The sequence below is a fragment of the Plectropomus leopardus genome, chromosome 16 (genome assembly GCF_026936395.1).
Source record: "Plectropomus leopardus strain MGB_pleo_1.0 chromosome 16, ASM2693639v1, whole genome shotgun sequence".
Classification (NCBI taxonomy): domain Eukaryota; kingdom Metazoa; phylum Chordata; class Actinopteri; order Perciformes; family Serranidae; genus Plectropomus; species Plectropomus leopardus.
This window is the reverse complement of record NC_142191.1, coordinates 23,248,986-23,274,521: the sequence shown is the minus strand read 5'-3', so window position 1 is coordinate 23,274,521 and position 25,536 is coordinate 23,248,986. Positions and strand designations below refer to the sequence as shown.

The 25,536-nt window shown below is 39.9% G+C and overlaps 2 protein-coding genes across 5 annotated transcripts in view; both read right to left on the bottom strand.

Annotated features, from left to right (window-relative positions):
• fam184ab (family with sequence similarity 184 member Ab) overlaps positions 1-15,912 on the bottom strand; it is a 204,670-nt gene extending 188,758 nt beyond the window's left edge. For 2 of the 4 annotated variants that reach the window (XM_088089446.1, XM_088089448.1), the window contains exons 1-3: positions 15,597-15,912; positions 14,757-14,845; positions 13,729-13,832 (exon numbers count right to left, since the gene is read on the bottom strand). The gene's annotated coding sequence lies outside the window, so the exon portion shown is untranslated. The remainder of the gene's footprint in view (positions 1-13,728; positions 13,833-14,756; positions 14,846-15,596) is intronic. The other 2 variants (XM_088089447.1, XM_042503815.2) reach the window with 2 other exon arrangements.
• A 7,671-nt stretch (positions 15,913-23,583) lies between these two features.
• The window catches only part of man1a1 (mannosidase, alpha, class 1A, member 1), a 165,989-nt gene continuing 164,036 nt past the window's right edge, over positions 23,584-25,536 (bottom strand). Inside the window, exon 12 of the mRNA XM_042503009.2 lies at positions 23,584-24,865. Coding sequence (XP_042358943.1) covers positions 24,739-24,865 — 127 coding nt within the window. The 3' untranslated portion in view covers positions 23,584-24,738. The remainder of the gene's footprint in view (positions 24,866-25,536) is intronic.

Here is a 25,536-nt window from a genome sequence, read left to right as displayed (position 1 = left end):
GTAAGATCCAGTTTAGTATAGATGGTGGACCCTTGAGCAGTTCAAAGGCTGAAGCCATGAGAGGCAGGGGTAGCGGTTCTGATGGGATGTCATTAAGACCCCGATAATCAATGCAGGGCCTCAGGAACCATCCTTTTTACCAACGAAGAAAAACTCACAAGTGGCGAGACGAGGAGGACGAATGATGCCGGATGCCAGGGCTGCCCCAATGTACATAGTCCATCAGCCTCTCAGGTGCAGACAGGGAGTAAGGCGCCTTAGCGGAACAGAGCCGGAAGGAGGTCAACATGGCAGTGTAGGGTCGATGTGGAGGCAGGACGTGGCCCTTGTCTGTTGAACACCTCCGGAAGTCATGATATTTCAGGAGGTACCTTGAGAGACCTGAGAGAGCAGGAACTGGCAGGGTGACAAGGGCGTGACAGTCTGTTGAAGGCAGATCTGGTGACAGGAGGGGCTCCAACCCAAATGGACCCCTGTGGACCAGTCAATGAGGATTATGACGGCGAGCCAGGGATACCAAGGATCAGGGGAGGTTAGGAGATCTCAACACAAAAAGCTGATGGTCTCAGATGCGTCTGACAGGAGCATGGAGATGGCGTGGTCTGGTGGGTGACTCTTCCAGGAGGTGACCGCCCAATGCTGGCCGGAATGGGATGGGGCAGAGGATCCAGCTCGATCTCCAGCTGCCGGGCGAGTTCTCATCGGCGAGATTAACATCGGCTCCAGAGTCTATAAAGGTGGCGAGGTGTGGGGACTCTCTGCCAACAGAAGCTGGACGTGAAACAGTGGTCTTGATTGGGGACAGAGTTCAGTGATTGCCCAGCAGGATGCCCTGCTTCACCGCTGAGCCTCCCTTTGCTGGACACCGTGATACAAAATGGTCGCCTGGCCACAGTAGAGGCAAAGATTACCTCGACGCCTTTCTCTCGCTCGGGGACAGACCAGTGCGACCCACCTGCATCGGCTCGCCCCGGGTGGCATCGAATGAGGACCAGGAGTAGCAGGCGGCCCATTCCGACGGATGGAGGTCCAAGATCAGTTCCCTCCAACCGCTGCTCTCTCCTTCTGGCCTGAATTGCCTGTCCAATCTTGAAGTCAGTCTAATGAGCCCATCCAAAGAACTGGGAAGGTCGAACGAGACCAACTCGTCTTTAATATACGGGCCAGCCCATTGAGGAAGGCGCCACACTGAGCTGCCATGTTCCACCGCCAGCCGGGCCCGGTTCTAAGTCTATGGCTAAGTCGGCTACCGTCCGTTCCCTGTCTTTGGCCCGGAGACCCTCAGTGAAGGCCAGGGTCCTGCTGAACGGTCCTAAAAAACCTTTCGTAGGCCCTCCGCCGAAGGTCTGGAAGGAGGCGAGCAGGCGTGTTTCTCTCCCACTCCGCTGTCCCCATAAACGTGTTCTGCCGGTGAGGTGGTTTATGCAGGTGGTAAGGCCTCTGTGGCGAAAGTTTGGGGCTGCAGGGCAAACAGGATTGAACAGTTCATCAAAAATGGATTACAGCCTCAGGATCCCGGCGACGTTTGGAACCCCAACCGGGTTCGGATACCGACCAGGCGCAGCATCTGTGGTGGAGCAGGTGAGGCGGAGCCGGTGGCGCGGTTGCTGGGTCAGTGAGAAGCCATCTGCTGCACTTGGGTGGTTAACAGAGTTAGCAGCTTGTTCCAGCGCCGGTTTACTGGCGAGCCTCAGCTGCGTTGGAGGTGAGCTGAGCTTCATGTTGCTGTAGCATCCCCTCAACGCTGGGCAAGACGGGAATGGAGAGCGGCGTTATCTGCTGGGTCCATGTTTGCCAGATTGTACTGTAACGGTGCTGTGGGACCCAGATGCAGTACACCGGTAAACTGGAGTAGTCGGTAATGACGTTTATTTAACCCAGCACAAATCAAACAGGCAGCAAGGAGAAGCAGTTCGGCACAAAGTTCGTTCTTCGGGTCGGAACCCCAAACAAAGTCTATGGAGGCTAACGCTACGCGAAGAGACGGCTTACTGCACTCGGGCGTGGGTGAGGAGGAAACCTGTTGTCCGATGCTTGACAGCACGGGTGGAGGTACCGCACGAGGAGATGGCGGAAGAGTAGTCGGGGACAGGCGGAGGTTTCAAGCCAGGAGCAGTCCAGAATGCAGCGTACCAGTGGGGATTAAACAGCAGTGAATCGCTGGAGCCAGGCGGAGAAGTCTTTACCAGCGGAGCAGATCAGGAACGCCGAATCAGAACACGTGGGTCTGGGGACAGAAGGCAGGTAGGTTTTCCCGGAATCAGGCGAAGAGAGCAGGTCGGGACAGGTAGGTCGGCTTTGGAAGATCAAACAGGAAAACGCTGGAAAGTCTTGCATGTCACTTGAAGAACAATCTACAGAGTGTGTGTGTGGAGGAGGCTTATATCCTGGGTTGATTACTGATGAGCTGCAGCTGTGAGGTGAGAGAGCAGAGCAGGCAGAGTAGGTGGGTGTGGCCAGCAGGTAGAGTGAGCAGAGGGAGAGTGAGTGGAAAAATACTGGAGGGAGGAGAAGGCAGGGATCGTGACAATAGCGGCACTTTCAACTACCAATAAAAGCTTCCAAATCAAAGTCTCCACAATCAGACATGTTGCAGCAGGAATATGATCTGTAATCAGGGAAAAATGAACAACATCACTAACTAGAATTACGTGTTTTGCCAACATAAGCTGTAGCTACATATAGCAGTGTACTTGCAACCAGGGAATGAATGTAACAGGGTAAAGGAGCACTTTCTACCACGAAATAACATAAAAGCTTCTAGTTTTCAGTTTCCAGTTTTTACAATCCAACATGTTCCAGCAGGAATATTAGGGAGAAATGAACAACAATGGCAACCAATGCTAGCCTACATTAGTTAGCCTGTAGTTAAATGTTGCAGTGTATGTAATGTAATACTTGCCCAGAGCTGATGACAACAACAGGATATTTTTTTAAGACAACAGTTGCACAAAAATTCCAGCTGTGGCTGTAGTGACAGTATTGGATATTTTAAGCCAAAACCTGTTTTTTTTTCCTAAACCTAATTTACACAGCAGTGTTGTAACAACACAAATTTGAAACAAAGAAACGCGACATTTCAGCATTTTTGCTACATATGAAAAGTACAAATGTAATATATCCATGGGTTACAGAAATTAACACATCCAACCCTTGATTGGGTTAGGATTTTACCTTTAGGAGAGCAGGAGCAGGAGAATTGTTATTCACCTATGAATGTATTTTGGGACACTGAGCTGAGCAGCAGTGTCCTGTGCTGTGTCTAACGGACCTGATGACTGCTGTGCACCTGCTGGAGCTGCTGCAGATTTAATGTGGAGTCACTACAGGAGCAGTTGTTTTGAGTTTGAGCTGTTGGTGCAGGCTGGAGCTGGCTGTGACTCAGACCCACCAGCATGAGATCCAGTGGGTGAGGAAGCAGAATAAACAGCCAATAATTTATTCCTCAGACAATGATGCTAACTGGAACTCAGAAATTAAAATTCAGGATGCACAATTAGACTATTGACATTCTCAGGACGCAGCTGATGAGGACTCAAGTCAATATATTCTCTACAGTTTTTAGTGCTTCAGGGCCATTTCTCACATTTTTTCCTTTCATAACATGAAAAGGACTTGCTGTCAAAGGCAACAATAAACAAAGAAGACTGACCATGCATCAAAAAATAAAGCTCAGGAACAAATCATTTACTACTCTCTGCGCTTTTGGTGTGTTATATTGAATTGAAAGGTCAAATACTGCCTCTGTGTTGTTTCTGCGTGGTTTGCAGCATTGCTGTTGTGTGTGATTGTTAGATAAGTTTGGAAGTCATTCAGTTTATAGCACAGAGAGAGGTGGCTGCTGTGTGTTAGTCACCAGAGGGGATTGTTGGTGTTATAACAAAAGCCTGTTCTCCTGGACTATCATGTTAAGGAACAGAAGAAATATCAGAACTACAGTCATTACATTTAAGAATTTTGATTAAGGTAGATGAATTTTGTAGCCACCTTATAGTGCAATCTCTGTGCAAAAGGGTCCTTTGAGCTCCTTTACGGTTAGGCTAAGGGTCTGGAGAACACATTGTGTTAATTAGGGTCCATACAAGTGTAGAAGTACATGGTTGTGTATGTGTGTGTCTGTTTGTGTCTGTCATTCCCTGATGCCGGATGTGTTGGGAAAGACACATTACATCAAGAACGTAATATTAATATTCATCACACTGAAGCAATTTAGACTCAAACTCAGAAAATACTGCTATTTGTTTTTAACTTTACATGTATAAAGTAGTTTATTAGAGTATTATTATGTTGAAATATTCAACAACAATTGTGAAATTTAATATGTACATTCAGCTATCATTAGAATTCAACCTGCTGTTTATTGCTGGTAAACCCAAACAGACAGTGATAATGACTGTGCTGCTTCTTAGCTTATAATGGTTAATATGTATTAATACGATTCTAGATGCTGAATATTTAAAGTTTTCATATTAAATGTTCATATACTGGTAGTTATGTAACTGTAAGCCATGCAGCTACTGTAAGGCCTACAGGCATTTTAATTTACTGATGCACATGTACTTAAATGCATGTATACGTAATCAGGCTTTATAATCCCTGTGTTTTGCAGAGAGTGCAGTACAGTATACCAAGCATAATAATGACAGTTATATAATGAATAAGCTCTGAAATGGATCATAATCTGGAAACACCATAGAGTCCACGTGGTGTAACACACACACAATACACACTAACTGTACACACTGCAGTGTGGCTGATGTTGGAATTAAAAGCCCAGACCACTATAGATTTTACTGTGAAAAATAAATATTTCAATTGCAGAAAAAGAACAGCTGTGTCTAACACTTTTCAAACTACTGTCATCCTCAATGTTTATGTTTGATGTTTGTCTTTGATGTTTTACAGTGATGTAAAACACCATCAGGCATCCACTGCAGGCTGATGAACATACTGTCGGTTTATGTGAGGCCAAGAATAGGAGAAACAAGAAAATACCAGACTAGAACTGTCCAGGTCATAGATGGGTTACTGAAACAGAGCCTCTTGTGCACAGACCCAGGGGCCAAAGTGCCAGAGGGCCCCTCACTTGCAAAATGCATCTCAAACTATTAGGTATCGACCAGGAGGAGACTCAAAATTACCAGACAGATATATAAAAATACCACAAAGATATAGAAAACAACCACGAAGACACACAAAACAACTACAAAGTGGTACAAAATGACCACAAAAAAATGAGATAGAAAATTACATCAATTGTACCAATGGTTCCAACTGGTCAAACGTCTGGGTACAGATAAGAGCAATGACCATATATTTAATTTTATTTGACAGAATGTAAATAACACATGGGCTTTAAACATAATGACATTAAATATACTGCAAGAATACAATAATTTTTGCAATGTTTTTCCCTTTAAAATTTTGGGTAATTTTGAAAAAACTTTTGGCAATATTGTTTTCATTGAATCTTTTTGGCAATATTTGGTCTCTCAAAATTTTTGGCGATTTCTAAAGAAAACATACCCAAATCGCCAAAATGACACCATTTATCACAGCCAGAAACTTTAAAAATGGAAATTATTGTTGATTTTCAAATTTTGGATGGTCCACTTCGTGTGAGACAAACACTTCATGCATTTTCCCTGAGTCACTCTGGGAGGCTAAAGGACAAATATTTGTAGCTTTGAGGAGGGTAAAAACCCCCAAACAGACAGTCAGTTTTTTACAAACTTGACATGGATGTGAGCCACTTGCAGTCCATTCAGAATGGAACCACGACACACTTTTGGACTGTGACCCACCAGTTGGGAACCACTGATTTAAACACACTATTAGGTCACAGGGACCCAAATGACAACAATAAGACACAAACAACCACAAACTCTGTGTGTCTTGCTCCTGTTTAGGAAAGTGGGGCCCTTTGCATATCTCTGTATCTCATAATCCATATGGTCCAGAGTTTAAACAGTCAAAATCTAATAGTAGTAAAATCCCATATAAATATTAACTTCCACTCCTCCCAGTGATGCTTGATACAGTATTTGGCTGCTGCACAGTGATTTACTGTTTCCTGCACTCATGTGTCTTCATGCAATATTCAGAGATCCTACTGGAGATTTTGGATGGTTTATCCCGCTTTCTAAAATTATTCTGACTTGTCTGCTGTTGGCTGGAACTGAGTTTGTTGTTGTTTTCATGTGCTTTGGGAAAGTTTGAAAAACGGATTGTTTTCTTGTTGACATGTTGCCACTGTAACTGATCTTTGCTTGACCTAAAACTTTTATCATGAAGATGCCCTCTTTTCTCCTGTGTCTCTTTTCCTACTTTCTCTCCTCCCTTTTCTTTTTTCTTTCTCCCTTTCCTTTTTTCTTTCTCCCTTTCCTTTTTTCTCCCTTTCTTTTTGTCTTTCTCCAATATGTTAAAGACCTTCATTCAGTACTGTAGGGAGTATCTGTATGGTTTTGCATGAGCCATTCACCACCAGCAATCGTTGATTCAGTACTACATGTGATTGGTCCACATCCTCACTAGCTACAATCCAAACAGTTTTTAGTTTTGCGGAGTAAAATACCACTGCTTTGACAATGTTTTTGGCGTAAGATTGCAACACCAAGAGCGACCTTTTGCATCTGCTTGAAATGCCACTGGACAGCGTCAGGTCATAATGTGGCAGGATAGAAGCAGTCGCCGTGCTGTTACTAATGCCTGTGAAAGCTGGACAGCACCAGCCGCGTCTGCATGACACACACACACTAATGGCGTCACTTGAGAATGCAGCTGGATAGAAACCTGTCATGTCAGCATGAAATGCAGCATGACAGCACCAGGTCGAAATGCTGCCTGTAACGATGTAATATATGGAGCACAAGGGCGCCTATAGGGCAGGTGGGACCAACAAACGCTGAAGTTTCATGTAGGAGTTTGCTGTTTGCCTTCTGTCTGAATGTGATGTTTCTTTTCTACACCTAACCATGTGCCTCCTTCCCCTAATCCAAACTATGCCCGCATGTGCATTTGTTAATGTCCTGGTGTTGGTTGCCATGTGCTGTTGTTGCCTAAACATAACCACATGCAGTGTCATCCCACCATGTGCATTTGTTTGTCCTTAAATGTAAAAAGCAGTCGCAGAAAGATACCTAGAGTGTAATATGTAGACGTGGAAGTCCACGGCATGGCTGCAATATGTGACAATTTAGAATGAGAACATTTTGGCGTTGAGAAAGTATATGTCTACGGCATCTGGTGGCGTGCTTCTGTTTGAATACTTCCATCCACATGATATATATCAAGTCTATTAGTATCGCTATCACTTTAAGGATACCTGTAAACTGGTGTCATAATTTTTAAAACAATAACCAGCCTTAGTTTACAAAAACAAGAAAGGAATTCGATTTTTTCCTCCAGCTAAGTGTGATTGAAGCTTTAAATGCTGAACAGATGGGAAAATGTCAGACAAGAACTCAAAGAAAATGGAATCTAGAGTCGGATTCAGCAGCGAAATGAGACTGTGGAGCGAGGATGGAACAGCTAAGCTGAAACAATAGCATTTTCTATATGATAATATATCAAAGGGAATACAATCACAGTACAATACTACGTTTCCTCTGAAAGCACTGAATAGACACAATAGCAGCGGGCATGTTGTCCATATTTGGTATACTGCACAATAATGTGCTGCATGCTGAGGCATCCATCAAATTGTTTACAAAAAAGTATGAGAACTTTTTCAATAAGAGCATTAAAACGAGGAAGCAAAAAGCCTAAATATGAGGAAAAACCCTGAAGTCTATCTTGTCTCTGTTGTTCAATAAAAGATGAGCACAAGAGAGAAAAACAGTTCCTCCTTCAGGGTTATTGTGGCTCAGCAGATTTACTCTCAGTCACACACACACTTGCACACACACACATGAATCAGGGAATTTTCAGGAACGCAGATGCAGAGGTTGCGTCCTCTCCTGTTCTGTAATCTGCTGCTTGCTGAATGAAAGTTGTTTACTATTTAAAGCTCGGCTCTATTCTTCTTGTTTAAACAGAGTCAAAACTGAGTCCTGTGTTGTTCTGAAGGGGGATGAAAGAACAGAAGGAGAAAGAAAGTAAACAGGAAGAGTGGAAGGAAGTGAAGGGATGAGAGTGAGAGGACAGGAAAGCGGGAAGTGTGAAAGTAAGAGGAGGGATGGCTGTGTGATTAAAGAAATAGTTTGTAGAGACTCCAGGAAGTTACAGCGGTAATTTGCTGATTAGATATTTGCATTAACAAACAGGATTTACAGGTATACCTAATAAAGTGGCAACTGACTGTATGAATTAACACAATCACGGTCATTAAATATCAGCATCTGATACTGATGTGCAAGGCACCTTTCAGCATCTGTATGAGACACATCACACTTTCAACCAACACCACATTAAACTAATCCGCAGCAATATTAGACACTAGTTTAAGAAAATATAAATACCCATGCTTTGTCGTGCCCCTTGGCGTCTCATATCAATATATTTTCATAGAATGGGTCGTATGATATCCTAAGAAAATGCACGCTCAACAGCTCGTATGTTATCATACAGATTAGTGTCACGCAAATTACGTTACGTCCTTAACGTACACTTATGTAATTAAAATAAAGTTATAGAGATTAAATTTAAGCAATAAAAGATACTATGGTAAGGTTTAGGAAAAGAAACATGGTGTGGGTGTACCTAAAAATTACTCAAAGTTCATTTAAAGTTTGCATGGATTAGGGGAAATTCTGGAATTATATGACCCATCCATCCCCCCAACCTGCCTCCTTACAAGACTGCTCAGGACTGCTTCCTTGTTTGTGGTAGATGTAAGCACAGGTGGTTTCACCTGCTTGGCATACCCGCCTGCCTGTGTTTGTAGTAAAACATACAGCTTGTGAGAAAAACCTGCTCATACCAATGTATAAGACATCCTTTATTGTCTTAATATGATGCACAGCTGAAATACAGCTTAACTCTTGGTTAACGTTGTGAAAATGGTTAAGTTTAGGTAACAAAACTACTTGGTTAGTTTTAAAAAAAGTTTGGATTAAAACTAAAGTACATATTTTATGTAACATGACACAAATACTTCACAAGTGACATCAACTATACATAAGTTGTGTAACGTTATGTTAAAACAGCATCGACTTGGTTTCCCATGGGACACAAACAGTGGTCTCCTGGGTGAAAGTCCTGATTTTGTTTGTTTTAATATCCTGCTGGCAATGCATCACATCCTATAAAGATCATCAAATGTTTGTCCTGTGAGAACCATGTATCTTAAAAAAAAAATGAAACTTTACAGCTTTGTGACATTACATTTTCCAGATATTTTTTTATGTTTATTTAGCTTAAGAAGTAGAATAATTTTCAAGAGATATGAATGAACAATTCATTCTTTACTTCATTCGCAAACATTCAAAATCACCACATCCGGAGATACATGGTTTTCACTGGACAGGAAGGGTATAAAAATTAAAATCTAAAAAGTAACCAAAGCTGTCAGACAAATGTAATGAGGTAAAAAGTGTATTTCCCTCTGATATGCAGTGGAGTGGAAATGTAAGTGTCATATAAAGCTAATCCTCAAGTAAAGAATAAGCACATGTATACTTAAGTACAATACTTGCGTAAAAGTACTCCACAACTGGCTCTGTGAGTGATGGTAAACTGCCCAGGATGTGTCTTCCTGCTTACTGGCCACTCATGTGCTGAATCATACTCAGCTTTAGATCTTCACTGCTTTGTTTGTGCATATAAACACTCCTGTGTGTGTCACAGCTCTTCAGCTGACAGATCATACATCATCTCTTTGGATCGTTAGAGAAAAAAACAAAACGGCAAGCGAGTCCCCCGAGGCTACCCTACTGTCGAGCTGACTCACAGCTTTGTCATATTAGCAGCTATTGACACTGATGTCTGGTTTAATGACATGTTTCCCTCAAACATTATGCCATCAATTAAACAAATGTGTGACACTGACTCAACTCGTCACTTAGAGAGCGCAAACAAGATTTATTCAGCAGACATCAGGTACATTTAAAATGTTTACTAATGTGTTTGCTGTGGCAGAATTATTATTTTTATTCTACTCAGACAGAAAATTTAGACCACCTTACAATTGTGAGGATCCTTAGTTTAGAAAAATATCTATATAAAATATCCATGACAGCAAGTGAGGTTATGCATACATGCAGTAGATATCTCTATGTTTATAACTAAGGCCCAGTGCACACCTCAGAGGGTTAACACTGGCAAAGTTACTTCAAGCTCAGTGAGTGAAGGCCTGTCTCATTAACATCATGTCTGGGAAAAATACAGAAAATTTCATCTCAAATAAACAGACAACACAGTGATATCTGAATGTACGAATGAGCATGTTTATATACATAGGTCTACCACCACAACTGCCTCCGTTAAACCGCACATTTCTGGTCAATGGCTAGAAATATAAAACAGCAAGTAACGGTGAGAGTACCACTGACTGACATGTCCAAGGACTTTGATAGAGTGGACCAACCACAGCTGCTGCAACATCTGGCTCATGGACAAGTTGATTTTAGTTGCAAGTTGCAACAACTTCAAAATATTAAGTAAATACGGCTCAAGTTTGAGAAAACTTTATGATTAGACATAAAGGAAACATAAATTAAGATTAAAAGTTATATTTACTTCCCTTTTCAAAGGCAATCAGTTTCCAAGATTATTTTAAGTAAGATCAATTTGTCAGTTTTTACAGTGTAGACTTAGCCTGGGTACACAGTTACAAGACAGGAAGAGGACAATGGCACTTTCAGTCCCTCTACGGAGGTTACAACTAGGGTCTCACTTGGACGTGTGGTCTCGCCATACATCTTCCTCCTACACATGTTCTGTCATGAGACTGTCTTTGACATCATATTGGAGATTGGGTATGCTGACAACATAAGACTGCCTTAGGTTATTCCTATAACTAATCTTTGTAGTGTCACTTTAGTGGTACAAAGCACAAGGTCTTTGATGCAGCCCATTTATCCAGCTGCTGGGCTTCAAACAACATGCTGACACAACCTGACTGCCACCAGGTACTTCAACTTTTACCTGGATGCAAATTTGCAAATCCAGGGAAGGTGAAGTAATAACCTGCCCTACTCTGCATTGAGTGGCTAATACTCCAACGTGTTTTCATCCCAAGTCGTCAACACATTGCCACTTTGTACATATTACACTCTAGGTATCCTTATGTCTGCTGCTGATGTTGAGGAAAGTCACTACAGATGCCTGGATGTCAACAAAAGCACATGGCGGGATTATGTTACAACACAATGTGGTTCTGTTTAGGCAACAATAGCTCATGGCAACCAATGTCATGGGAAGGCATGAATGATAAGGTTTAGGCAAAAAGGCACATGGTTAGGTATAGAAAAAAACCCCCGCCCTATAAGCATCCCTGCACTCCTTAAATAATGTTGCTACTGGCTGAGTTTCAACCTGACGCTGTCCTGTGGGGTATCATGTGGATGTGACAGGTGCTGGCCATCCACTAACATATCATACAGCTTTTGACATTGGTATATTATGCTGAAATCACTGCAAGAGCAGTGATACTTGACAACTTCAGAATGAGAACAGGCTGAATACTGCCTCGGCCGGTTGGATTGGTTAGTCTAGGCAAGAAGATTGGGATTGGTTAGGGTTGGAGTAAGCCAATGAGAGGCAGAGTAAGGTGGGTCACTCCATCACTATCCTAGGAGTCGCAATTTCACTACCTGAACTCTGACTTCAACGACACATTGAACAGGTGGTGAGGAAAGCCTCTAAATGGCTCCACTTTCTGACCCTCCTAACCAGACACAGCCAGCCCTGCAGGGACCTTGTCTGCACCTACATTACTTTGGTCAGACCATGTCTGGATTATGGCAATGTCCCTCTTCTCAGGTGCAATAAAAGCCAGGCAGCACTCCTGCTGCGGGTAAAAAAAAAAAAAGGGTTGAAAGCTGCAACCCTGCCTACAGAAATCAGACTGTATAATGCAGAACTGAATCGAACAAATGATCAATGAATATCTGAAGCATCTGGGGTTGTCCGTTTGTGTATTGTTGTTTTTAATGACATTAAAATATGTGCATGGTTGTATGTAAGTGTATGGGTGCATGTGGATGTATAGTTTTTATACGTTTGATTTTGTAACAATCATTTATGGATATTTCTACTTTGCTTAATGTAAATTCTGCATCTATTTGGTTGTTAACTGTGTGAGCACAAATGTAAACCGACTTGGTCGCTGTTTCTGTCCACGGTGCCGAAACAGACCAACACTCTCTTTATGAATCTCCCGGAGTGATTTGCTTTTATATTAATATTGACAGAAATGAAGTTGGGAAAAATAGGAGGGAGGGGGAGAGAGAGAAAGAGAGGTGTCTCATGCAACTAAGGTACCCAACAGGAGTCAAACATGTTGCAGTTATATGCAATGGAACTATTAACTAACTACTAAGATGCTCTTACTTGAGCAAAATCTGTACAAAGCCAAACCAAGTTTTTTAAATAAAATGTTTGCCTTTTGCCATCATTTTTACAAATCAAAGTCTCTTAAAGAACAATGTGGACATAAATGGCAATATACATCCTCAAGTTATCAAATTTGGTAACACTAATCAAGCAATAAACTGCACACATTGTCCAGAGGGTGGTGTAAGATCTGAATGATAACCTTAAAATGTTAAAAAATCAAACATACGCAGGGTAACTTTACAAAGTCTTCTGTAAATTCAGTTCATACCACACTCATCTCGCTGCACTATGCAAACAAAAGCTCAAATTTCTGCCCCGAGACTTCAGAGTGAGATATCAGCAGCATACACAATCTATCTCAGACCACAGGGGTTACCACTTTTACTGGCTGAGCACAAACCACCTTTGTGCTGGTGGTAATGGGATGCTAAGCTGCGTAGAGATTTCTGGCTGTTTAGACATCAGGCTTAAGTGGTAATGTTGCCAGAGGGTTGGCTTTGCGTGTGCAGGGAGAGTTTAAGACCAAAAATATAAAATAACCTTTTAGAGTTTGGATGGGGCCGTTTATGAGCTTAAATAGAAAAGGGAAACCTTTAAAAATAAAAATAAAAAATCTCATAAAAGATTAAGAATATAAAATATATAAAGGAGCATTAAAATTTTAGGTGGAAATGAAAGCCGTGGTCAGACTGATCCAGCAGTGCGGCTGTTATGAACCTCTGCTGCCCTCTGGTGGTGATCAGGAGTACAACCTGCTACTCTCAGTACTGGCCCCCAACTATCAGTCACCATGTTCCCTTTAAATCGATATACGTAATGTTTAACATTTTCCCTTATCTTAAGTAACCTCTGAAGTAGATAAGTCGTTATAAAAAGTGTTTTTATATCAGGATAGTTTTTCAAAAGATTTAATGACTGTAAGCCTAATATTAAAATGATTTTAACATTTCTGCAGTTTTAAAGCTAGGAGGTGGCTATAAGGTGGCTATGGATATAACTGTTTTGTAAACAAAACAGTTATATCAGTTGTTTATATCAGTATATACAGTTGTTTGTTGTGATTGTTTACAAAGGCTTATTCATTTTAATTTTTTTGCACTTTAATTTTGTTGGCAGTTTCTTCTTAAATATATAAATTCTTACATTTTGGAGGAACAGTTTCTTTCTAAAAACCCTACAAGAGACTCAATGCAACCACAGAGACACAAAATCAGGTGCTTCATAGCTCACCTGGTAAAGCTGGCGTCCCGTGTACTAAGGTTATGTCTTTGGTGCAGAGGTTGGAGGTTTTGTTTCAAATCTGCTGCCCTTTGCTGCACATCATCCTGTCCTATCTGACAATGGCAAAAAAGAAGTCATTAAAAAAAAGACAGGTACAAAATGTATTCTAGAGACATATATTTTCTATAGTATGTCTTATGTTTGCCATTTTTGTCGACTGTAATGTTTAATGCATGTTTTTACATGTGTTAATCTGTGTGGTCTGTAAGGTTTAATGTACATTTTTAAATTCGGGCCCCAGTAAGATTGTCTGTGCTCCAGGGCCCAGCTAATGGAGATCCTAACAAACAAACAAAGATGACTACAAAGAGATTCAAAGTAGCTGAAGGGAGCATCAGAATGACCACAAAGAGACGCAAATCCAGAAAACATCTGTGTTACGACAATAAACAGAGGCAAAACAACAACAATAGGAGCCCAAGTGTAATCAGCAAAATGTGCATAAAGTATTAAAAGTGAAAGTATGCAATGCAGAAAAATCTTTCAAAAAAAAACCCACCTTCCACAAACGCAGAATTATTAGAAAACTATAGAAAATGTCACAATTATTAAACAAATTAGAAAAAAAAACACCTGAAACTTAAATGTTTATCAAACTATTTGGCAATTAATTTTCTGTAAAATTAACTGATTGATTGTTCAACTAATTGCTGTACTTGTACAAACTCTTAATTAATTTAATTCATAGCAAAACACATTTTATAAACTTAATAATATCTTTGCAAACATCTCATCTTAATTTGTAACATAACTGAAGCTGTAAGATAAATGTAGTGACGTAAAAAGTAAGAAATTTCCTCTGAAAGGGGGGTAAAAGTATAAAGTAGCATGAAAAGAAAATTGAAGAAAAGTGAAGCACAAATATCTCAAATTCATACTTCAGTACAATACTGGAGTAAATGTACTTAGTTGCATTCCACTACTGATTCAATACATTATTTTTTAAAAAAGAGTAAACTGTACATTAATCAACCTACTTTGTGGCTTGTTGCTGTTTTCTTCGCAGTGTGGATGTGCTGAGTTGGCCGTCAGCTGTCCTCCAGGTGTCTCCTCCTGATGAAGACTGCTGCAGAAACATTGAGACAAATGTGTCCGAGTTATTTCTGCACTATAGAAATAGCCAGAACAGTCACATCTGAATCATGCGTTTGCTTTCTGTAGCTTCGCTCGAGGACAATGGAAATGAAATACCTCATGAAAAATATGATATCATGAAAATATTTGACTTGATTGGTCCCAGTCCTCTGAAAGCAATAGAAGATGAATTCAGACGGGCCGTACTGTTTTTAATCTTTTGTGGGAGAGAGCAGAGGTGATAAAGATGAACAATTGTGCTAAAATATCTTTTCTTATTTCCACCATCCCACTCATGTCCCACAGCATCGGTTCAGCCAGATAAGAGAACCGCTTTCAGTCTTTTGGCGCAGAGATAAGACGCCCAGAATTAGACTGAAAAAATTATTAGTCAGGAGAGAGAGTGGCCTCGCTGTCTGTGATGTCTATCTTTATTATGTTCCTGTAAAGGCAGATAGTCACAGTGAGGCAGAATACTACAAACACTTCAGCAGCTTCTTTGTCCTTTTCATCACTTGAAATATAATAGAAAGATGAATAAGCTTTTTATATTAAGAGGTCAAAACTGCGGATAACCATTTCAATACTGTTGGCTTATTCTAATGTAAAATGTAATTAGGCTTTAATTTTGTTTCTGCTCTTTTATTCTGAAGTCCTAAAACTGAATTACAATGAGACGAAACCGTCATGGCACACAAGAGGAAAGCGTCCCGACCTAAAATCTCAACCCAAGGCCCACTTACTAGTTTATTTCAGAGATTTCCATGACAAATACATATTGTGACGTCTGGAGAGGTCGGGGGCTTTTCTTTTGGAGCTTTGGAGGCTTTGGGGGCAGGAAGTGAAGACAGTCAAACGTTGCTTTCCAAACTCTGAATTCAGTCTTCTTTAGGTCAACTCAAGGTCAACTTCATTCTTGAAGACAAAAGTTAAACAAAACAACAACGGGTAGGTGAACTGAAATTGTAATTCACAGTTTTACTGGCTAACATAACTAAAAAAATCTCTGTTTTTCTCTGTCTGCCTCAATCATCGTCTTCTCATCCTCTCTGCCTCCCCTTCAGCCCCTCATTCAGGAAAATCAGCTGATTTGTTTCAGCTGGGCAGCAATCACTTTCCTGAGTGCTCATCTTGCTTACTGTGGGTCTTGTAGTCTTTTACTGGATGCCATAATGGTTTGTAGTCCTTGCTGCAACAACTAGGAGTGATATATATATATATATAAATTATAAATTTGTTGAATGGATTTCCACTCCAGGTTACAGTCTGTGCAGTTATGTGTTTATTAAGAAGTTCTTTCTGTCAAAGGATACGACCTCTTGGAAAATTAAAATGACTTACACCAAGAAGGAGTGCATCAACCATCGACCAACCACAACAGAAAGAGGAAAGGCATTTTGTTTTCCCCAGCCAAGTGATCGTGGAAGACTGAAAGGGAAACTGCTGCTTTTGCAACAGCGGCGCAAACTGAAATAACACTTAGAAACCTGGGTGAGAAGTTAAAAAGTTGTGTCTTCACTTTAAGATTGTTCATTTAATTCCATTCAAGGTTAAACACCAACCACAAACACCTCAGCACCTGTATATAGCTGGACCTCAACATGTATTGATGTAAAATTTTTATTCATGAGTAATTACGTTTTTAAACGGTAACTAGACTTCACATGTCAAAAAATAAAGTCAGTATAAATTGTACTGAATGTGCTCATTTTAAACACTTAAATGCTCTGACTTCATAAAACACGACACAAATCCACAGCACTTATTAAAAGATTGTTTTTATTCACAATAGAAGTGTAACAAATATAGTTTATTAAAAAGTCTGCTGCTTATTAATATCATTTTTAATCCATAAGCTCAGAAGATTTTCATATAAATGTAGAACGGCTCATTTGCCGGAATGGAATATTTACATTTTTCAATAATAATATTAACACAATAAAACAGATTTCCCCACAAAATTAGGATATTGCATTTAAACGCAAAGTAAACTATGTGCAATGGAATGATTATCAGCAATATTTTGTACAGATACATTTCTGAGGTTGGTTTCACACATTTAAACCTTTAAAGGGCAACGCCAACCCTTTTTAAAAATTCAGAATATTTGAGTCACGGGACACAGTCAGTCATGGTTAGAGATCACACACCACATGTGAAGAAAAGAAATGTCAGTGTGATTTAAATTAGATTTATTTTGGAACAATGTGGTGCATTTTCACTAGGATTGAGCTCCGTTAGAATTCTTAAAAAAAAAGGTGGCATTGTCCTTTAATATTCACCAATAGAAAGGCATTAAAACGCAACAGATCATCAACACAATATTCAGAAAATCACTAAAACAATTCAACCTTTTTTTTTTTTTAGAAAAATATTTAAAATAAAAATAAAGTCTGCATATGGAAATGAGCGGATGCCTGATGTCACACTACTAAAGCAGATCTTACACTGACGGCTCACATGAAAAACCCAAAACATTCAGCATCTTCTTCCTATTCATAGAGTGAACATACTACATCAGTGTCACATGAGTGAAAATATCATGTTTAAAACGTTTTCAGATAAATCCAGGAGGGCGCCTACAGAGTCCAGCCAAATGTACAGCCAAATGTTGTCAAATTCTGACTTCCTGCTGGGGAAAATACAGTGAATCAGCCCTTAACGTCTAAATTACAAACCTGACTGATGTTTTAAGCCTCTGTGGTTCCTAAATACAGGTTGTCTGCACACAGCCACTTTAACATATTTATCATCCCCAAAATACCCTGAAAATCTAATTTCAGACTGCAGGACTGCACCTAAGATCTTTTTTACACCGTCACACTTACTGTAGGAAAGAAAAACAACAAATGTAACCCCCGCCATTACAATATTAATAACAATACAACTTTGATCTGTAACCAGAATCAAAGTGTTGACTTCAATCCAATCAGCAGTATTAATACTTGAACTATATAGCTTAAAATAAAAGTGTTTTTAAAAAATGAACTTCTGTTTGGAGTTTCTTCACTATTTGTATCTAAGGGAGGAACACGGTCACCAGTGACCGATTCCAGGATTTCCACCAAATCCGTGATCTTTAACTAAAATCACACCATGAAAGTCCCATTGACTGGTGAAAAGTTTAAAGGAATACTTCACCCACAAAACGATCATTTGTATATCAATTACTCAGCCGTGTTACCTTTAATTTGTGAAGAACACTTTGTTTTTTTCCCGCGTGCCTGCATGAAGAACGAAAAGTCTAAAAACTGAGAACATTAAAAATTGAATTGAGGTAAATGTGGTCTACATTAATAAACAACAAAAACAAACATCTGTTTCTAAACTATTGCACAACTCGTGCTTTATAATCCAAGTCTCATCAATCAGGCATGTGCTCAGTACTGCATACGAGTAGCGAGCCTGAGCAAAAGGCAACCTCCGAGGCTGAAAAAATCAAGCCAAAGTGTCCAACACTGCAAACGAGAAAGTATATCCCCATACACTCCTATGTTAAAATGCCCAACTTTACAGCAGAAATAAACATGTTAACAGCCTGGTGCAAAAACAGTTTTAGACTCTATAGTTAGTTTTGACATTCATGACAACTGTACGAGGGTGAAGTTTTATACAACTCATCGATTTACATTTTAATTAAGGGTGGGCAGTCTGCGAGGCGCTGCTGCAGTCTGTGAATCACATCCACCCCTCGCTCCTCTTAATTTCTGCCCTCACGTATTAATATGGTCACTTCTGAATAAAAAACGTTTAGTGAAAGTGTTTTAAATTGTAAGCTTTTTGTGAAAACATAAGTGTAAAAGTGAAAGTGAAAAAAGTTTCCTTCACAAATTCAACGTAAAATGCTTTGAGTAATTGATATACAAAAGATTATTAACTATTCAAACTATCAACTTGCCTTATGGAGTCTGTTTTTTCCCCAGCTGGGTTATAAAACGACTTGGAAGTTTGTATACTGGGAGTTTCTAATGCCTGACTTCCACGAAAACCATGATGAATAAAACTTAACATGGCACAAGTCAAAAACTGGGCAACAATGAAAACATTAAAGTGTCTTCATTATGGACACTGATCTACATTATAGCATTGTTTTCCACAAGCGGGAAAACCTCACTTTCCTTCATTAAAAGCTTTCTCTGGGTCAATAACGGGAACACACACATCTCTACACGCCGACATCAGTGACTCTGAAGTTATCAAACACGAACCAAAACACTGATGAAGCAGAATTATGACTTTTCCTCCGTGTTCATATGAAGCAGCTTCAGTGTCTGAACACTATATCGTACGATGAACACTTCTGTGTTATGTTACAAAGCCAAATATTCCTAAATGTCCATGTGTACGTGTCAGAAATGACACCAATAAAGCGTGTCATCTATCATGGACCGGTACATCTAATGTGGCAGATTTGGATCATTTCCTACATTAACGGCATGTCGTTGCTGCATAAAACAGCCATCAGAAATGCTTAACAGACACGTGCCCCCCCCCCCCTTTTTTTTTGTGCTTTCCAAGATCAAAGAAAAAAAGCACAGAGAAGTGAACACACAAAGAAAAAAATAAATGCATATAAAATATTCTTCACTTCACATTGGATGGTACATTCATACAGTTCTTATCCTCCTGTAAGACTCCCTGTCCCTCTTTCTGGCATCAAACCTCACCTGAAAGGTATCATGGTTCACACTTTTCAACACCTTTAATTCATTGTGACTATTACCAGTATATATATTTAAATCACTGATGGTAAAAAATGCAACACCTTCAGGACTTTTCAATTCTTTACCGACATCAGTTCAGGATGTCTCTCTATTTTTTTGGTAGATAAATATGCAAACACCCACAAAAACTTGTATTTAGGGTCCAGTCACAAACCATTAAACCCACAGCGCCACCTGGGGGTTATCTCCCAAACCCCCCCAAATCCTATGTTCACGACTACAGAATAAATTAACACAAATCAACAAAAATCAACCATAACAACACAACATCACATGGATAATAAATGCTTCTAACTCTAACGAAACGAAAAACAGATTAAACACGAGAACGCTGTCGTCTGTACACAGTGACGCTAAGAACACGGAGAGATTTCTAACAGCTCAAAAACGCAACTTTAGATTAAATCTGAACTACAGGGCCAAGACGCTGATATGTGCTGGCCATCATATAGGACTGAGGAAAATTTGAAATTGATTGATATTGATTTGGAATAACTACAACCAGGTGAAAATCAAATACACCACCCCAACATTGTTTGTGATATAACTGAATTACACACAATTTGCAGCTCAAACACTTTGAAGTTTTCCCCTTTCTTGTACTTTTTTAACTCGGAAGCAAAATCAGACAGTTACACATTTGCCCTTTTCTGTATTTTTGTCTTTTTTTTAGTCTCTAATTATTTGAAGGTTTTGTGAGCTTCTTGTTGCAAGAGAATATTAATTAGCTAAAATGACTCATTGCAGCGCCTCGCAACAGAAAACACCAAAAAAATTGGTGAAAGCACAGCCCAGTCGCAAGGATAAATGTTGGCACTGTACATTTCTACAAACCACAGATATGTAACATTTGTACAAAACTTTACGTTCAAATTTTCAGTTTCATGCTGTGACAACACTGTGGTAAACACGTGGTTAGGTTTAAGCACAAAAACCACTTGATTACAAAAACATCATTCTCGGGCTTAAAGACCTGGTTTGGTCTCGACATGTTAAAAAGACCTGCTTTTGTCGTTTGTTGGACACTGGTCTGCTGCTTGGCAGCTGTTTGCCCCGCTCTCACTTTGGAAGTATTAAGAGACCTGGATTCATAGTTGAAGGCAGGTGTCTGTTCATTGCTATGAAAGTTCTGCTGTTTGAAATCAGACGGATCTTCAGCATTTTCGTGCCCACAGAGCAAGTGCACTCGAGACTCAGGGCGGCTGAGTGGCTACCTTCCACCAGCCTAACGGCATTCATCTGATAAAAAAAAAACAACTTTATCATTCAGTTCATCTCTCAATTATATTCAAGTACCTTCTCAAGGACCAAGTTGAAAAATATCTGATTTTCAAGGTATTCCGGGACTTTAATTTCTGAGTGTCTAAGTCAAGTACTTCAGCCTCCTTCTGCAAACCTGTTCTAGACTTTTGAAATGTTATCAGACCGAACGGATGAAATCCTTGTAGTTAAACGAGTCATTTCTTGTGGATTTTGATGCTAAAGAAAAAAGAAAGAAAGAAATGTATCTACTGATTTACAGACGTCTCTTTCACAATGCGAGTCATTGGGAAAAAGTCTCTCTTGGTATCAAGTGATGAATGCTGACGGTATCAGCATCGTCTCCTGGTCCTCCTGATGAGAAACGCAGCTCATATATGTGTAATCTAAACTACATCATATGTATGAAACACACAAATGTAACATTTCCGTGGTTTGCAGAGCAGTAAAATGCCAAGATTTAAGACTAAGAGCCATGACAATGTCAAGCATACCTCCAAAAAATGGTAGACTTTTCCTTTACAGACTGCTCTGTGATACCTGGGCCAAATGTCTTTAAAACTGCAGAGAAAAACCGTCAGTCAGTGTCTGTCAAAGGCTTCGACTAATGAATAACTGACTAAGGTCCGAAGGTAAAATAAACTGTTTTAGGATTCGGGGATTTTTCATGTCTGCTGCTAAATGAAGGAATTTTTTACATTCTGTCTTTAGCCAAGAATAGTCTGATCTTTAGTAATGATGGGGCCATCTAATAACATCTGAGATTAATCACTGGATGTTTCTTCCCTTTGGTCCAAACAAGCCCACTTTAGAGTCAGAAATTTTGGTGAGAATCACGTGTAGATAAGTGACTCAATCATATTAAGGTCTTTGCTCTACACTGCAAAATCTGACCAGTGAAATTCATCATTAAATCAATTTACTTACAACTTAATTATACTCACTGTATTTTGTAAACTTGTTAAAACTTAAAAATGACAGCTTTGATAGATTAACCTTTCTATGTTTTAGCAACTTCAGTAAACCGTGAATATAGTGATGCCATCTGTATTCTGCTGGTTGCAAACTAATCAGTCATTTGATCAAACATGTTCAGAAAACTGAACCCTCTCTGGCAAAATCCTCTTTGACATGATCAAGTTAAGTCAGAGTGACTTGGTTTACTGAAGTTGTTAACAGAACAAGGTCATTTCGCTTGTCATTTTTAAGCTGCAACAGCTTCACAAAGTTAAGAAAATACAGCTAAATATAAAGTAAACTTAAGATGTAGATATAAAGTAAACATAAATTAGGATTAATAGCTATGTTTGATTTCCTTTTTCAAGACAGTCCATTTCCAAGATTATTTGAAGTAAGATCACATTTTTCAGACTCCAGCCCTGGTGGACTGTAAGAGGATGATCTCACCACTAGATGTCAGTGTTGTCGAGGAAATGACTGCCGACTGGAACCTCTACTGGTCTAAAAGCAGATATCGATGGTTCCTGCGGACGTTGGCCCCAAAAGAAAGTTAATTTAATCTTCTAATAATTTTTTTTGGATCCTCAAGTGGACCTTTGCTAGTTTGATCTCCCACTTATCACTAAAAAGCCAAGTTTCCACAAACTCTTGGGCAACTTTTAAAGCCAAAATTTTACTGAATATCAAATTAAAAAGCAGGAATAATCCTTCAATCAGTGTGGAGTTTTGGTTTAATCCTCATCAGCGGCATGGGGACCTTCCTTAAAGCTCTATGAATATTTCAGCCTCTACTCTCTTGTGTTTGTGAGCTGCTTTTCCCTCCCACTCCTCATTTTTAACAGTGAAGGCACTAGATTGAAAGACTAAACTGGATTTTATCTGGCTACAGTTCTTTGTGGCATCAGGAGAAATCTTTACCGTAAAATCCAACTAAACAAGCGGCTCTGATGAGTGCGTACTCTGATGGAAATGTACAATAACAATAACACAGTTTGTATCAATACAGTCACATACACCCCCCGATGTGTGTGGAGGATGAAGGAAAAAAAACAACACCAAAAAAAGCTTAACGACAGGATGATAAAGCTGTTTTGAATCAGTATGGCTTCTTCTGTGTGGGTGTTTTTGTGAAGGTGAAATATTACAGCAAAGTCGAGAGTCTGCGTCTCCTCATAGAGGAGAGAAGATCCTACAGGCTGCTCTACGCTGGAGCTGGAGGACGGAGACGAGAAGAAGCGATACAACAGAAAAAGAGGGTTTGATCGATGCCTGGTTTTTCTGATGAATCAGTATCCTCTTTAGGAGAGACGTTTAGGGTCTAAGGATTTAGTTTTTTTCTCAAAAAAAGTTCAAGTTTAAAGACCTTAACATTTGTGGAAGGTGTTTGTGGAATATTACACCTCTATGTGGTGGAAAAAAGATTCAATTTCTTTCACTTTAATGGCCATAATCTAACATTATTATTGCGCCTGAATGTTTATTCGTGATTTACAAAATGGTAGTGTGCCAAAAATAAGAATGAAAATAAAAAACTTCACTCACAGTCCATTTACAAGCTTTTTTTCCAGAGCCTTCACCAGCATCACACAGCTGTTGCTCATCTCCATGCTCCATTACAGCCAAGAGAACCATGACATGTGGTTTAGCTTCGCAAAGTGGACCTTAAGATAAGATTTTGTTTGGTCAGACAAAGGCATCAATTACTTTCAACCCTTGTAATTTTATTCCCCACTTAGCAACAAATAAACATCCAGAGGGTAAATCTGCAAATATAATTTTTGTGAGGAAAAATGAAAAACAAATATCGAAATTTGGTGAAAAAAAAAGTTAGTCATCAGCTTTGAAAAACCTGCATCGGTCAAACCCCAGAAATCAATGAGAAAGAGAAATAAATCCAGGATCCAAACAGTCAGATAAACTGAAGATGAGATATGCGGAAGAAGAGGAACAGATCTGTGTAAACGTCGTGGGGAGAAAGTGAGATTACTGGCAGGTAGAGAGCTGGTGTGGCTGGTCGTCCTGTGTCACACCCAACACTCAGAGGAAAGAAGAAGCAGTCAGGTGTTCAGATAACGGCGAGGAAGCAGAGAGTCCTGTGGGTTTATAAAAAGAGGCTGGGGTTGTGCTGCGTCTTTCCTTTACTCCCACAGAGACAACTGCACATATTTAAAAAAGCAAGTATTCCTCTTAAGACGATATAGAAGGTGAGTGGTGGTGTTGCACCAGCGTTGGCGCAGGGAAACCGGTTCCTATTGGGATACTGAAGCGGTACAGCAGAAGGAAAAGAGGACGCGTGTGAAGTGAACGGAGCGTCCTTTAGCTCACTAAGTCAGCCTTGTAATCCTCAGACCAGAGCTGCAGTTTTTCTCCCAAAGCTCAGGTCCCCAAATATCCACATTTAGGGAGACGACTGGTTCAGGTCTGTCAGTGTTCTCCTTCACAATAACAAAAACCAGCTGCTAACAACAAAAATCACTGACGAATAAGGTGATAACTGCTCAGACTGTCCCTCTGAAGGAGTTAAAATAACCGATAGTGAAATAAACTGCCACACGATGTAACGACATCTTCAGAGAGAATGATAAAGCAAGAATATTCAAAATCACGATACCTGTCTGATGATATTATTCTTGCAGTCTTATGATGAGTTATTACGTTATCCGGCAGTAAATGTGTTGGTTCAGGTCGGCGTCTGGACTCGACCAAAGCTGAACGGGAAAAAAAAAGAAACAAAAAAAGATTCTACAGCAAGAATTCAGCGCCAGCAGGCCTGAATTCTGTTTTGATCCCATTCGAAATGAAATCATCCCAATCGAGAGGCAACTGTAACCATTGGGGGCTCCAAATGGCTAAACTGTTTTCAGACAGACAGCTGGAGGCTCAGGTATACAGGATCAGAGGTTCTTGCACTTGTTTTGGGAGTCAGCGTATGAGGAGTCCACTACTCCACTTCGTTGGGTATGTCCGTTTTGTCTTTCTTGATGACGGGCAGAGGGTGAGCCTCGGTGTTGAAGACCCAGTGGTCGAACGGTAGGTGGTCGTCGTCAGAGAAAAGCAGGTAGAGATACCTGAGGGAGACAAAGACGGAAAGACGTTATTCAACATTTGACACTCTACAGTAGTGGTGCATCAGCAGCAACACAGCTATATAAAAACAAACTTTTAAAAGATAGAAAAATAAACTTTCAAAACTTTTTCAATATGATTTCTTGGAGTAGTTTCCATTTGTTGACTCATTGTTGCCGTGCTCCACTGTCTCGCAGTTGTGAGACCTTTGGTGTGTCTGGCCCTGGAGTGTATTTATTTATCATAACACCCTCTGCACGCATCTTTCCATCTAACACAGCCCCAAGGCACATAGTGACGCTGCAACTACATAAGAACCAAAATAGCAGGTGCAGTTGGAGAGGCCCATATTCCACTTATTTTCAAAAAAAACCCTCCCAGAAAGTAAATAAACATTGATAAAATGGGGAAGATTTGAGGAAAAGATGGGAAAAAAAACTGTAAAAACCAAACAAACATGTAAGTCTCTCAGCAGTGAATGTTTGTAACCATATCCAATAATCCACCAAACAGGGTTCCCACCAAATAGAATTTTAAATAAATACTTCACTCCTCAAATGACCATTTGTATATTAATAACTCATCCTGTGTTACACTGAATTTGTGAGGCAAACTTTGTTTTTCATGCCTGCTTCCAACATGAGCGAAGAATCCAAAAATCAGTTTTCAAACT